Below are 16,788 nucleotides of genomic sequence, written 5' to 3'. Positions count from 1 at the left end.
AGTATAGTTGATTTACAATGTTGTGTTAGTTTCAGGTGTACAGCAAAGTGAATCAGTTATACATATACATATATCCACTCTTTTTTAGATTCTTTCCCCATATATGCCATTACAGAGTATTGAGTAGAGTTCCCTGTGCTATACAGTAGGTGCTTATTAGTTATCTATTTTATATATAGTAGTGGGTATATATCCATCCCAAACTCCCAATTTATCCCTCCCCAATTTATATTTATAAACATGAATTTACATTTAATTTACACATATAAATTGCATTGAAGGCTCTCAGTGATCTCATCCCAACTTACTTTGCCTGCTTTATCTCCCTATACTTCCATTCAATACAAAATAAATCAGATTCTCTTATATACCCAATGTTTTTCCTCATACATTTTTTGCATTTTCTGAGTACCTATCTTTTAAAATCTGGGCTGTAAATGCTTCTTCCCTGTGAGGTTTAGCTTAACTTGTACCCCAAAGAAGGAAGAAGGAAAAATAATTCTTCCTTCCTCTGAACTCTCCTATGCCACATTTCAATATTTTTCATGTTGTGTGTTATAAACTTTCTTAATGTTTTTACTGCCCTTAAAACTCTGTAAGATCCTTGGGACTAAGAATGTCTTATCCATCTGAATATCCCACACAAGTGACTAGTGGAGGCTTCTGTTCATAATCAGTGGTCAACAAATATCTGTTGAATAAATTAATCAACACTGGTAGAAACTGAAATACAGATCTAAAAATAAATGGCTTAGGATTCATGTCCCATGAATTTATTAATCATAATGACTTTCAAATTAATTCAAATACACAGAGGATAAGAAACATAAATATATAATAGGCTGTTTTAGTTCGTATAAACACTCATTAGATTGAGGTGAAAATGAGATTTAATACGCATTGTTCTAAGTTTCTGAGAAGAGCATAGCATACTGAAGCCATTCAAACAAGAATGGGAATTACACAGTTCAGTGGTGAGACTACAGTATTCTGATATGTCAGAGTAGATGCCTATCTCAGTCTGCTGAAAACAGTATTAGAAAAGCAGCTTGAGAAGCATAACCCTGCTACTAAAAATGATAAGGTTTTAATTGCTATCTTTGCATCAAGGTTATAAAAGTGAAAACACATTTGAAATGAAATCTTTGAAATAACTCAGCATACTCAGATATCAGCAAAGCAGTCATTTCCCTTTTGTCACAGTGCCTTACATAGATTGAGCCCTCATCATTAAACAATTTTCAGGGTAGCCAACAGGACTATTTCTACCGCAAAAGAGTCGCAGAGAAAATGAATGAAATCAGTACGGGTCTTTTTAACTTAAGTGTTCTTTAAAAATGAACAATTAAAAGGAAAAAAAAAAATCAGACAACTTACTTGCATATAAACAACCATGGTTTTTACATGCTAATATCTCCTAATGAGGAACACAATCAGTGGTGAAATAGGAAGCAAACCAATAGGTAACAAAAATGTAAATCACAAAACCAGTGTATTAATTTGCTAATTTTTAATGGATAATATACTAAAAATTCTCAAGTCATCACTGAGCAGGAAAAGGGCAAAGAAAATATGAAACAGTTGACAATCCAAAAAGAAAAACTTATCTGACTTTAACAGGCATTAATTTTTACTATACTGACCTTGCAAATATTGTTAGGTTATCACATCTTAAAACACTGTTAAAGAGTGAAAGGGTACAGGGAAAAACCAGGGACCTTATGTCATTGATAGTGCAGTGATTGACAGAAAATGTTTCTTTAACATAAAAAATGTATTTCATGGGTATTAGCACTTATTGGATCATGTAACACCAAGGACATAATTGGAAGTAATATATGTAATATTAGCATAAAAACCAAAATCTTTAAATGGTCTACAAATCATTTTATGATCTGATGCCCAACCAGCTCACCAGCCGCATTTCGTGTGACTCACTCTGGAACTCTGCCTTACCATAATTCCTTAGCATTCCAGGATCCTCACTCAGGGCCTCTGTATATGCTGTTTTCTCTTACTTATCTACTCTCCCAATACCCCTATGTTCATTCTTTCTGCTATTTTTCTCATTCTGCTACTCAGTCTTCTTAGTACCTATCATATCTGGATAAAATAATTAATTACATAACAGTTGTTTAATTCCACTCTTCTCCATTGAAAACTATTCCACGAAGGCAAGGTCCATAACTGTCTTATTCAGTTAAAATGTCTCTGACATGGAGCATAGAAGACAAAAAACATTCAACAAGTGTTTAGACAACTCAGTGAATACCTAAATATATGAATGTACACACACAAACACACACCACACACACATTACATAAAATATACCTTCATTAAATTTTAACACAAACTATACAACTACTACAAAACTTACTTCATAGAATCTTGGCATTTTAGAATTGTGAAGGACCTTAGAGATCGTGTAATCAAACACCTTCATCTTTCAGATAAGAAAATAAGGGCCAGAGAGAATAAATGAGCAGTTTAAGGTCACACACAGCTAATTAGTTGTAGACTAAGACAAGAACCCAGATCTCCTGACTTCCATGGTAGGTACTACTCTACCTCCTCTTTCAGAACTAAATCTTACAGGAATGGGAAAAAACGTATTAACAAATGTCTGTAACTTTGACAGTTTTGTGATAAAACCTTTTTTTAAACTTTTAAAATACTTTGGAAAAGTCTTTCCTATTTTATATCTACATATTAATGTTCAAACTTTCTTGAAATGAAAGTTAAAACTGAAAAAAATGCCTCAGATGGAGGGAATTTCAATTAGACCATTTGTATTCCCACAAAATGTACCATTAATCTAGCAAAGCAAAGATGTTGTAGGATTGCTGTATTCAAATACAGAATTAATCTTAAGGAAACAAGTGACAAAGAAGAATGGTGTAAGAATCAAGCTATAAAAATTCATTCTTTTTTTTTTTACCCTGTGTATGTCCACATTTATTTATTTATTTTATTTTTTAATTAAAAAAATTTTTTTAACATCATTATTATAGTATAACTGCTTTAGGATGTTGGGTTAGTTTTTGCTTTATAACAAAGTGAATCAGTTATACATATACATATATCCCCATATCTCCTCCCTCTTGTGTCTCCCTCCCTCTCACCCTCCCTATCCCACCACTCTAGGTGGTCACAAAGCACCGAGCTGATCTCCCTGTGCATGCGGCTGCTTCCCACTAGCTATCTATTTTACGTTTGGTAGTGTATATATGTCAATGACACTCTCTCACTTTGTCCCAGCTTACCCTTCCCCCTCCACGTATCCTCAAGTCCATTCTCTAGCAGGTCTGCATCTTTATTCCCGTCTTGCCCCTAGGTTCTTCTGACCTTTTTTTTTTTTCTCTTTCTTTCTTTTTCTTTTTTTTATTTACTTAAAAAAATTTTTTTAAATTAATTTATTTTTTTAAAATTTAGATTCCATATATATGTGTTAGCATACGGTATTTGTTTTTCTCTTTCTGACTTACTTCACTCTGTATGACAGTCTCTAGGTCCATCCACCTCTCTACAATAAAAATTCATTCTTTTATGCAAAAAGTTTTACCTTTGATTTGCAACAATCTTTAACCTTAATACTATAAACTCTAAAATAAATAGCCTAATTAGACCTCCCAAATGATCAACATTCGTGATTTTAAACGCAGAAAGAATTTAAACTAAATTGTGACCTCAGACTTCTCACCATTATATTTTAAAAGGAGAAAACTTGACTTACCATTACCAACATCCTATTATCTGACAAGTACTAATTAGTTGTATAGTTCTATTCTATTCTAATGAATACCTATTTAAAATATATTTCAAAAGCAGAAGGCACCTTTCATATCAGTTAGGAAAAATATTAATATCTAATATATCATACATGTTTTATAGATACACGTACATGTTTTGCTAATTCATTATATTATAAACCTTTTATATTATTTCTCAGGTAAGAATTTAATAAATACAAGAATGTTAAGGAAGGATAAAGATAAAAACGTATTTAAAATATAAGCAAACAGATCCCTAATATTCAATACCATGTATTTATTTTTAAAACACTTCTCTAAGATGTCCAAGATACGTTGTAAAATAAAGCAATTTACAAAACATGGATAGTATGATGTCATTTGGTAGAAAATGTACATATATATTTATATGTATATAAAGATACATATATACATACATAAGTATACATATATACACACATATATAAAAGCTGGAAGGATACCAATACAAAAAAAGACATAGCAGTGGTTTTATCTAATAATGGGAGTAGGTAATGAGAGTGGGTTCAGAGTGAGTGGGGCAGCTTTTATTTTTCTGGTTATGCCCTTCCATGCTGCTTGAAGGCTTTTAAAACCATGGCCACACAAGAACAAAATCTTCTAGGGCAAATATTTGCAAGACCTAATTCAAGCCCACAATATCTCCTTGAGGCAGGAAAAAAATACAGTCGTGGAGACAGAGTAGTTTCTGTACTTACTACAAGGTTAGCTTTAGAATAACAGTACTACTGACCATCAGGACAGAGGGTTACTAATGGCTCAAATGATAAACGTATATGGAAGCACTTTGCAATCTGTAAAGTTCCATACAAATGTAATATGATATTCTCAATAAAAGATTAGTAATATAATATATAAAAGACTAGTACCATATTTTAGTAAAAGATTCCAAAAACCTGATTAAGCATTAGAAGCTAGCTTTAATAAATGTTTGAAAAATAAACAAATGTGTTTTGTTGCCTAAGCTTAAACAAAATCTAACAGCCTCTTAAGTATGGCCTTTGCTATTGAACTATGTAAAATAAAGGACAGAAAAAAAAACAGAAAAGTAAGTTCTTCAATCTCCTTACATCACTAAAAATTAGAATTTGCGATCTCTTTATATCATTTCACTTCAAAACATCCAAACATGCCAGCCAGAAGAGCTCTTTAATTATGAACCCCTCCAAAAACAAACACACATATTCATACGCACACACACATACACAGTCAGAGACACCCAGGACTAATGAGGAGGAAGGAAGTATAAGATAAACAGAGATCTATGCACTAAGGTAAAAAAAAAAAATTAATATATGCATAATAAATGTAATACACACAAACCTCTCTAATAGCAACTCTACCTAGAACATTTCCTCCAAAGATTCTTTTGTATTGTCTTTGTAAAATGTTTCAAAAAATTCTTTAAGAAGATTAAAGCATTACATTCATATTAGCACTTGACTTTCATGAACATACAACTTTTCTAAAAATAATACAAGAAGATTTTTGTAAGATACCAACTTCTAATATCAGATCATTATTATTTCTGTATAATGCGGGCAAAGAGCTAATTGCTCTTGGAGTTCAATATTAACTCAACTATATACTGAGATAGAATCATGAAATTGGGCCTTTAAAAAGCAGTTCTTGATGATCATATGTTCATGGATCTCTTTGAGAATGAGGTAATAGTTACAGATGGCCTCCTCAGAGGGGGAAAAAATACATAAATACATTTACATACACTTTTAGTTGACTGAAGAACCTTTTTTGGCTATCTATACACTGTTGGGGATTCACTGGAGACCCAAGCACCCTAGGGTCTCATCTTCATCTATAAACTATAGGCCCTTTCATAAAAATGAAGCAGGCTTTAGTTTTATTGCCAGTTGACTCTTAAAACAGGATGCTAAAGCCTCTTCCTGATCATGCATTAAAATCAACTTTTCTTCCCTGAAGGAAACTGAAGCAGAGAGTGTAATGTCGTACTTATTAAAAAATATATCAGGAGCGAAGAAAAGAAAGGCAACTTTAATGATCTTAGCAAATTGAAAGGAAGTAGGCTATTATTTCCTGGCCCAGGTCCTTGAAATCTCTAAAACTGTTAAAAGTGTACTTCTTTACAGAAAGGAAAGAGTTCATCTGAAATAAGAACATGAAACTACATTTCATGTATATTTCAAATATTCTATAACCCATGAAAACTAAATATTACTAATTCAATGTACTATCGCAAAACTTGCCTATGCATACCTAACAGCCTGAAGAATGAGAAAGCTGTTAATACACTGATTTGGGGGGTTTTTTGTTTGTTTGTTTTGAAGGATGGGCAGCCAGAGAAAATATCTGTTATAACTTAGCATCCACATGCAAATTAGTCATTAAACTGATTTTTTTTCATTTTCCCCTATCTCATCAAAGTATTGTAATAGAAAAATTGTTTTCTAGTTCAAGGGAAAAATATGTAAGTTATTTTTCTAAATAAGTGAATCTTTCCCTGTTAAACACCTGCTTAGTATTCTCACTTTCATTCCTCTCTCTCCCTCCCTCACTCTCATCATTTCTGAAGAATATCTTCCTTAAAAAATGGCATGATTTGGGGACTTATTAAACACTGAATTCTTAATAATTCAGAACTGTCATCATAAATATTAATCATTTTAACAAAGCTGAAATAAAGTCATGCCTTTAAGGGCAAGAAGGATAATACTAAGGAACAATAACAGGCCTTTACTGGAGCCACCCACAAAAGTGCCTCATCAAAATAGCTATAGAGAGATACTGGATCCTACCCTACCTAAACGGCCTCAAGCAGGTATGATTTTGTGTGTGTGTGTGTGTGTGTGTGTGTGTGTGTGTGTGTACACATGCTTTATATACTTTATTTCCTAGTCCCCTTTCTTGATAAGACTGTCAGATAGTACTTTTTTAGTATACTTGCCTCTAGAACTTCACAGTGCCATACCAACCATATTAAAACTATATCTCATTCAAAGTTTTTAAAATTGCATCAAAAATTAGTCTAGTTATCATTCTGAGAGAAACAGTGTAATGAACTGTCCTAGGAATTTCTGGACATGAATTGCATGGCAACTATTTGATTTCTTCAAATTGTAAAGTAAGATTTTAAGATATACCACTGATTTAATAACAGCTTTTCACTGAGAAAAAAAATCACTACACTAATTCTTTCCTTTGTTCAAATCATAAATTAAGAAAAAATTAACTGATTTACCACCTCCTTAGAGAAACTTAGCAAAAAACTCCTAGGAGAGAACACAGGCAAAACATTCTCTAACATAAATCATACAGTTTTCTTAGGTCAGTTCTCCAAACTACACACACACACACACACACACACACACACACATATACAACTAATCAATTCTATGTCAATTCAACAATCGCTTTAGTTTTGGTCTTTATACATACACAATAGCTTCTGAATTACTGTTAAGGTCTCCTCACTGAGCTCCCTACCTAAAGTCTCCTCCTGGTAGAAGAAAATAAATTTAAAAATAATTTATGAGATCATCAGGGAAATGGGAACACTGACTTGATATTTGATTATATAGAGGAATTACTGTTAAATTATTTAGGCATAATGATGAAATTGTGTTTATTCAAATAGATAGTAAGACACATAGATATACATAGATATGTATATACATGAATACATTGTATATGTATTGTATTGTACATACAATACAATGTATTGTATATGTATATACATGAATACATTGATGATATTTCATGGCTTATAAAAGCTGATGTTAATATTTCAGTAGTATAATTGTACTATGGTATGTATTCATTTGTATATATACATATACACATACACATATAATTTTAGGATGCTTTCTCTTTTACATACTGCAAGTTTTAGGGTTTAAATTATATAATTACTGATATTTGCCTCAAAATAATTTGTGGCAGTAAAATGAAAAGATGAAACAGATGAAATAAGAGCCTGAATGCTGATAACTGAAGTTAGATATTTGGAATATGGACAGTCGTTATACAATTCTCACCACTTACATATATGTTAGAAATTTTTCATAATAAAAAGTTCAAAGACTAACAAATAAAATATCCCACTAAAAAACTAAGTGCCTACTCTTTGATGTTTTTCCCCATATCCTCCAGGCAGATTCAGTTTATTGAGGCTGCTATTCCAGTTCTATTATAGTTACCACCATTAAATGATTTTCCATTAGACTACAGATAGTGGACTCCATAAGGTCAAGCACTGTGTCTTATTCATTTTGGTTTCTCCAGAGCCTAGCACAGAGTCAAGCAAAATGTCAGCCCTTAATAAATGTTTACTGAACCTAAATGAAAAAAGAGACAAGAGTACAGACAATCTCATCTGACTGTGTCGTTTTGCAGAAACCATTGTTTTTTCCCATGTCATTTACTTATTAGTAACAACCATAAATCAAAAAGGATTGAAACCATATATCTAATATTCCTGCAACATCATTATAGAAGTATTGTCTAACTCTGAGCAACTTATTTGGAGACTTATCAATGACTCAACAATGTTTTATAGCTATATGCTTCAATATTGGTTAATTGTGAAAACTGGTTTTGCAAATATCTAGAGGATCTCCAATTAACATCAAAGATGTTATGAGATTCTTACAGAAGGTTAATTTTAAATCATTTTAATACACATGCAGAAAAATCTGTAAGATTATACACTAAACAGTGGTTAATTTCTGGAGATGTGCTGTCCAATACAGTATCAACTAGCCACATGTGGCTATTTAAATTTAATTAAAATGATATTATACAAAGTTTAAAATTTAGTTCCTCAGCTGTACTAGCCATATTTTAAGTGCTCATTGGCCACATATGACTAGTGGCTACCATACTGACAGCACAGATATAGAACATTTCCATCATCGCAAACAGTTCTACTGGATGGTGTTACTGATTTTAGTGTGTTGATCTTGTAACCTGCAACACTGCTAAATTCATGTATTAGCCCTAGTAGCTTTCTTTTGGATTCTTTAAGATTTTCTATATATTAGATTATGTCACCTGAGAAGGGAGATAGTTTTACTTCTTCCTTTACAACTTAGATGTCTTTTATTTCTTTCTTATTTAGTTGCTCTGGCTAGAAGTTCCAGTACAACGTTGAATAACAGTGGTGAAAGCAAGCGTCCTTGTCCTGTTCCTAACCTTAGGAGGAATGCTTTCAGTCTTTCACCACTGAGTATGATGTTAGCTGTAGGTTTTTCATAATTGATCTTTACTATGTCGAGATGTTCCCTTCTATTCCTAGTTTTCTGAGTGTTTTGATTATGAAAGTGTGTAGAATTTTTCAAATGCCTTTCCTGCATCAATTAAGACGATTGTTTGTGTTTTTTTCCCTTTGCTCTATTACTGTGATGTATTACAATGATTGATTTTCCTATGTTGAACCAAACTTCATTTCTGGGATAAATCCCCCTTGGTCATGGTGTTTACTCCTTTTAATATGCTGTTGTGTTTGGTTTGGTATTATCTTGTTGGGGATTTAGCAGGCATTTATTTTTATAACAATTATATAAAATATTATAAAAATACAGAGTTATAGCTCATTATTTTTTAGTGAGAATTATTTTTTAATTAAGTGAAGAGAAAATGTACATATCTTTAAGATATTCTACTGAATACTAAAAATTAAACTTAAGTGAGAGGAAAAATTGTCCCTTTTTATGTCAATGATAAGTTTTACTAACCTCTTACGAGTGTTCAATTTTAAAGATGTTCCTTTTTTAAGTATAGTTTTTCATATATCTACAAATATATAATGAATCACTAAAAAATGGCCTATAGGATAAATACAGCATCATCAATAATTAGTCTATTGTGCAAAAGATAAAGTAATATAAAAATACTTTACCCCTTCATAGAAAACTTTAGCACAGTCCTTTGCTAATTTTCCAAAAAATAATACACTGATGGTGTTGATCTCCGAATTTGAATTTTCTTGTTCTGTGGAGAAACACAGACACACAGAAAAACACTTTAGATATAAAAGTGCTCTAGACAAGAAAATTGATGACAACTAAATTCTAAAAACTATAGTTACTTCAAAATATAATCATGAAGAAGAGTAATTAAAATGTTTATAATTCACTTGTAGTTTACTCTTAACACCTTAAGTATCATAAAAATAATGTATAGAATGCTACTAGGCGTGAAAGCCAAAATTATAACTAGTTTCACCTAAAATATGTTTCACAAGTTTCTGTAAATACTACATTAACATCATATAATGACCACTTTCCATTTATTTTCACATGGTTATGATCAAAAGAACTGAATAAGATACAATTATTCAATTTTTATAGTGTATAACATATCATTCCCCAAATACTTCATTTTTACTGATCTTCTGGTAATCTATAATTATTAAAACATGAAGTTTTAATCTAGGGAAGTGTGTTCTTCTCCCCCAGCACCCATATATTGAAGAATACAAGAGCATGTGTGTGTAAAAACCAAGCTATCTGTGATTTTGACAATGAAAATTACTTGGAAAAGAAGAAACAAACATTCTACAATAATTTCATTTGGATATTCAAGGCTTTGGTGAAGAATCTCCATAATCTTCATTCTCCAGAGGCCACCTCCTAGAACCACTGAAGCAAGTCCAAATGCTAAGATTCAATTACTATATCATCTGAGGGAGGTCTCATTAACATCAGCTTTCAAACATTCAGCTACTCGAAGAAACTGCCTTCATATCAGACTTTCATGCATCTATGAAGTACATGAAATATCTTTCCAAAATTTGCAGTGTAACTTAAAACTCTTGAATCTGCTACTTTATCACCAGCAATGAAACAACTACATCTGCCTATTGCCTTTCACTTACCTCTTTCATCCAACTCCTCAAAACAAGTATATACATAAACTGAAACACTAATGTTCCTTAAAAACAAAAACACAATGGTTTTTAATCGAGACATAACTTACTTCTTTAACATCTTAAATGACCTATCAAATGTCTATTTCTGGCCATGACAGAGTACCAGGGACGGGATTTGTTGTCTGGCCTTAAAGCAACTAGAAAACCAAGAAAAAATATATAAAACAACAGTTTTCAGACACTGGACAACAGTAGGTGCAGGTAAGTGATCTCTTTGAGAGGGAAAACAAAGCAATAGCTCCAGCTTACTTCCTGGAAAGAGTTTCCAGGCAGCAGAAAATGGATGTAAAAATCCAAAGAAAGCCCAACAGCCTCACTGAATTCAGAAGAGTTCAGATTTGAGGACAACAAGGCAGCTAGAATCTGCATGACATGGTGCTGAAAGGAAGACAGCAGCATAGATAAGAGTGCTCTGGAGATGGGTGCCTTCTGGTCTCTGGTTGAGTACTGATCTCCAAAAGCACGGGAGGAAAGGGATTAGAACCACTTGAAAGAAACAGGCAGAACAATTCTGAGACTCACAGAGGGCTGTGAACTGTTCTGGTTCCAACCAGCCAGAGTGGAATCCTCATACACAAAACACATAGTAAACTTGTCAGAAGGGCACTTCCTTAGTGATAAGGGCAAATTAGCCCCCAAATAAAGGCTGCTCTAGACCCATCCTAAAAAAGCTAATCAAACTGATTCCAAGAGAATTTATAGTATTCCAAAACAAAGACAAATAATATTTAAAGGATTACAAATAAATCCAATATTTGATAATATAAAATTCTAAATGTCCAGGATCCGGTTAAAAAACTGCCAACCATACAGAAAGGAAAAATACATAAGGATGGTGGGGGGGGCAGGGAATCAATAGAAAAGAACTCAGAAATGACAGCGATGATAGGATTGCCAGAGAAGACTTTGCAACAGTTATTAAAAGTACATGTTCAAGGAAGTAGAAGAAAATAGGTGAGGAGAACTGGCAGATATGAAAAAACTCAAGATGAACTTCCAGAGTTGAAAAATATAATATTAGAAGCTAATAGTACACTGATTGGAGTTAACAGCAGATTAACAGAGAAGAAATGTTACCGAAAACTGGAAAATAGAGAAAAATTAATGAAAAGAAAGGCTGATTTTAAAGATCAGTAAAATAAATCTCTAGCCAGAATGATCAGAAAAAAAAGTAACAGAGAGCGAGAGAGAGAGAGAAAATAGTCACAAATTATCAAATCAGTGAAATGGGACACCATTACAGATCCCACCAACATTAAAAGCATATAAAAAGTATATTATGAATGACTTTATGCCAATATATCTGACAACCAAGATGACCTGATAAATTCCCTTAGAAACATAAATTACCAATCACTACAGGAAAAGACAGATTCCTATCATATTTTTCATAAATTTAAATGCAAGAATCCTTAACAAAATACTAGCAAATCATACCTAGGAATATATAAAAGGATAATACATCAGGCATACCACCTTATCCTGCTCTATTTGTCTACAAACCACATTTCTATCAATTATTACTTTATATAATTATTTGTTGAATTTATTTATTCCCCTACAATGTAAACTCCATGAATGCAAGAACGTTGTTTTGGTCACTGCTATATTCCCTGTACTTAGAACAGTGTCTGATATATATCTGGTTTTCAATAGTTGTAGAAATGTGGTTCAAAGTTTGTTTCCCATTCACTGCTGTAGACCATTCTTCATTCATTCAACTAATTTCAGACTTCAGATGAGATTTACTTCGGTCCCCAAGTATTCTAAGCTCTTACCAGGATTATTTAAGGGTTACTAGGAAGAAGAATTATCTCTCATGTAACTACACCTGGGTAAGAAATAACATGCTGAAAGTAGCATTTTCTTAAAATTTGCTAAGTTGTTTGGGTCACATTAATGAAACTAGAAGTAGGGAGATGAGTTAGTTATTGTAATAGTCTAGATAGGACGTTAAAGGAATCTGAAGTAAAACAGAAGCAATGGGGGAATGGGGAGAGGATAGACTTTGGAGAAAAAAATTTAGAGAGGAAAAGAATAACCTTTCATTCCATAGATTTTTATACTAGAAATGATTTTTGTGCTTATGTATGTATGTATACATATATAAAGTTACCCATTTCTAGATTACAAGCAAAAAGTTAAGCAGAAATGGTCTTCTTATATACCTTGTAGTCCAATCTTCAAAACAGCTCTTCTGTTTCCACCATAAGTTAAAGAAGAGATAAGTGAGAGTTTTCCCTGAAACGAGAGAAAAACAGTTACACAGAAAAGCCAAAAGAGATTATAACACCAAGATACAAGTAAAAATTAGAATAAATTTTTTAATTTGCCTTATTCACCATTACAAAATATTGGAAAGAATCCAAGTACTGCTACACTGGGGAATGGATAAACAGACTGTGATGGAATTCTAGCAACCAATAAAAAGTAATACTATTGATAAACTCAACAACCTGAAGAATCTCAAATGTACTGAGTGAAAGAAGCCAGAATCAAAAGGCTACCTACTGATACCTGTAACATATAATATTGTACATCAACTATATTTCAATTAAAAAAATAAAAGGCTACATACTGTATGATTCAATTTACATGGCATTCTTGAAAAGCAAGAATACTGTATACTCTCAGAAAACTGGTCAAAAGTGGTTGCCAGGGACTGAAATTAGGGTAGCAGCTGACTATAAAATTTTTTTTAGGGGGGTGATTGTCTGTTCTATACCTTGATTATGGTTGTAGTTATATGTTTTTATATATCTCTCAAAACTCACAGAACTGTATACTAAAAACAATGAATTTCACAGTAAAATGTATTTAATAAAATTCAAGAAACATAAATATGTTTCTTGAGATATCTACAGACACGTGCAGGTTAGACAAAGGAATTTAAGAATTCAAACTGACGTTTCACTTATATCTAAAAGGGTTTATTTCAGTAACACTAATAAAAGTGCTAGAATTTAAAAAATATTTCATTTAAATGCTTCTATATCAAACACAAAATAAGAGAAGAATGATAAAGTTAGATACAGCTCAGTAATAATTAGTATTAATGACTTGTCACAAAGAAAAGGAATCTAATCACAGCACTTTATTAATAAATACAAGTATGCAAGAAACATCATCCAAATCAACCAAATGCAAAATGAGTTTGCAAATACTAACAAGCATTTGATTAGGAACTTAAATTCAATGAAGTAGAGAAGACCAACTGTAATACGTAATACTCTATTTCATATGAAATATAAGGAAAATGGAAAATAAAGGAATAAAAGATAAATGTCTACATGGAGAATATTGATTAGAAGGGCAAAACTGAAGTGTGGCATTATTTCTCCTTCTTTTACTCTCAGACCCATTTTATCAGTAAGCCCCTTACCTCCTTCCCAGCATTCTTAACTTTGTCCAAAACTTAAATATACAATAACTAAAATTTAAAATTCACTAAATATGCATAAAAGAATATTGGATATAACCAAAAAAAAAGTTCAGTAAACTTAAAGACAGAACAGAAATTCCACAATCTGAAAATCCCTCTCAGCCAAAAAACAAAACAAAAACAAAATAGTACTGAAGAAAAACAAACTACCTCAGAGACCAGAAGTACAATATCAAACAGCCCAACATACAAACATACATGTAACTGACATCCAGAAGGAGAAAAGAGTAATAATATACTAAAAAAAAAAAAAATCCAAGAAACATTAGCCAATAATATCCCTAATTTGATGAAAAACATAGACTTGTGGATCCAAGAAGCTCAGTTACCACCCACAAGCAAGAGAAATTCAAAGAAAAACCACACCTAGGCACTAGACAATCCAACTGCTGAAAACAAAAGACAACTATTCTGAGTTATGAAAATTCTTACCTCGATATATTTCCTGCTATAATCACAACCTGGCTGTAGGTATCTGAAATCTACTTTGTGTAATTTACTTAGCAGATCAACTTCAGGCACTCCTTTGACTTCTTTTATTAATTCAAGTGGCATATCAGATCTGCTTCACAGTGCCGTGGAAAGCAAATTCAGTTAGGGAAGTTGATAGCTTACTGCTGAAAACACAAAGCCCAGCGTTTTATCCAAAATGTAGTCAATAATTTGCTTTAAGCTTCTTTGATTTAGTTTTGCTTTTCCTTTCCTTTAAGTTAGTCATCACTGTTGGGGGAAAGGGAGGAAGGATGGATTATTCTATAATTTTATTACAGGGACCAATACACGCATCCTCCTAAGGCATTGAAACTTAACCCTTTTTTACTTAGTTTTGTATTTAAAGAACTACTTCTAAAAGCCAGTTTTAGGATCTGTGAACACTGCACTAGCAATTCCCTTTAGTACTGTGCTTTAAAATGTACAAACTATTGGGGAAGGGAAGGGAGGTTGAAAAGTTTGGGGTTTGTTTTTTAATCCCTTTGGCAGTTGTAATATTGTGTGGGCAAATTGTGCACCAAAAGCTTATTACTCCAAAATATATCAGTTGCCTCCCCCCCTCCAGCCCCTATGCAATCGAAAGAAACGACTATTGAACTGATGTTAACTTGTGCATTTCAGATTCAATCTTTTTTCTCAAACTTCTTGCCTGGGACACGAGCTAGTGTCGATATTTAATTTTAGTGTGTGCCCACCAAGCTTCTCCAAGCCAGTTGACCGTCTAGAGGGCGGGGACCTGCATTAACTCAAGTCAGCTGCTCACAAAACGCCAAGCAAGATGCTCAACACAGCAAGCTCACGAGAAAGACAAGTACGAAGAGTTTCTCTGCAATAACTCCTCCAAATTTTGATCTAAATTAAATCAGCCTCTTCATAATACTGGTTCAGGTCCCGACTCACCTTGTACCCAAGCAACGAACTCCAAACGTACGTGGAAATTGACCAGCGCTCTAAAGAGAAACTAGGAAGCGTTCAGACTGGCGCGCCCGTGACGTCACACGCACGCTAGCAACCCAGTCCCACGCATGCGTACACGGTCGGTGGTGGGGGGAGCGGAATCAGCCTCTTCCTCCTGGGCGCTTGGAAGGACGAGTTGCGAGACGGTTTCCAGGCCTAAAATGCCCTGGAAATTTCACGGAACACCTAGAGGGTGCGGCACCTGGGGAAGCGTGGGGCGGCTGTACTTCTCCCGCTCCCCGAATTTCCTCCGCTCCCCTTAGCCCCGCCCCCGCCTATTTTGGGCAAGCCGTGTCGGGGCGGGGGTGGGGGAGGGGGGTGCGGGGCGGGGGGAGACGGGAACGCTATGCTTCGTGTTTCCTAAATCCTGTAACCAATGAAAAGCCTCTCCAAAACCAGAGCGGGTTTAAAGGTTCCGTTTGGTAGGCTGGAAGTTCCTGTGGGCAGGGCCCTTATTTTAGCTTCCATTTCTCTCCCCCCAAAAGCAAGCGCTCAAATGCAGCTTTTACAGTGAAATAATTCCACCAATGAGTAATGCTACTTTTCAGACAGATTTGATTAACCGCTTCATTGGTTTCTAGGGCTATGATTTTGTGCTATAATTAATGAGACATTGTTAAATGTGAATCCTCTGCTAATTTCTGATTCATGCCTCCAATCATTCTATTTAAGCGAAACCACCTCAGTGCAAAACTATAATGAAATGAAGAATTACATAAGTATTTCCAAGCCTATTTGGACTAAAATATCTGCTGTACATATATATTTGCAGGAAGAAATAGCTAACTATATTTAAAGAAAGTATTCTTTTCAGCAGGAAGCACTTGGTGTTAGTCCATCTTCCCTTTCTCTCCCACCCCTGGATTCATATACCACCAGTTGTGATAACAGTCTGAGCTCAGCAGCTGGCCATTAGAGGAAAACTTTCCTAAGTAAGGCTTAGATCCTCTCCTTGTTCCTACCCTGGTCTCTACCAGGTCATATAAACTGTTCTTCTTGCCTAAGTGAAGCCCTCCACCTTGGCTCTGGATCCTTGCCACGTTCATTTCACCTCTGTCATAAATTATATATCTTCTCTCAACCTATTTTCAACTTTTCCTTCTTATTCTTTGTGTCGATCTGAAACAAAGAGACTACTGGATAATTCTCCAGCAAAGATGGGTTTATATGGGATCAGCAGAGCATGGCAACTCTGAGCCAGG

The 16,788-nt window shown here is 33.8% G+C and overlaps 1 protein-coding gene across 3 annotated transcripts in view; it reads right to left on the bottom strand.

The window, feature by feature from the left end:
* The window catches only part of POT1 (protection of telomeres 1), an 88,992-nt gene extending 73,163 nt beyond the window's left edge, over nucleotides 1–15,829 (bottom strand). The window contains exons 1-4 of one of the 3 annotated variants that reach the window (XM_059933473.1): nucleotides 15,530–15,829; nucleotides 14,570–14,857; nucleotides 12,864–12,936; nucleotides 9,664–9,755 (exon numbers count right to left, since the gene is read on the bottom strand). In XM_059933473.1, the coding sequence (XP_059789456.1) occupies nucleotides 9,664–9,755; nucleotides 12,864–12,936; nucleotides 14,570–14,692 (288 nt within the window). In that variant the 5' untranslated portion in view covers nucleotides 14,693–14,857; nucleotides 15,530–15,829. The remainder of the gene's footprint in view (nucleotides 1–9,663; nucleotides 9,756–12,863; nucleotides 12,937–14,569; nucleotides 14,858–15,529) is intronic. The other 2 variants (XM_059933474.1, XM_059933475.1) reach the window with 2 other exon arrangements.
* Between the last annotated feature and the right edge of the window lie 959 nt (nucleotides 15,830–16,788).

Source organism: Balaenoptera ricei, chromosome 9, assembly GCF_028023285.1.
Source record: "Balaenoptera ricei isolate mBalRic1 chromosome 9, mBalRic1.hap2, whole genome shotgun sequence".
Lineage (NCBI taxonomy): Eukaryota > Metazoa > Chordata > Mammalia > Artiodactyla > Balaenopteridae > Balaenoptera > Balaenoptera ricei.
This window is presented reverse-complemented; position numbering and strand designations above follow the sequence as displayed.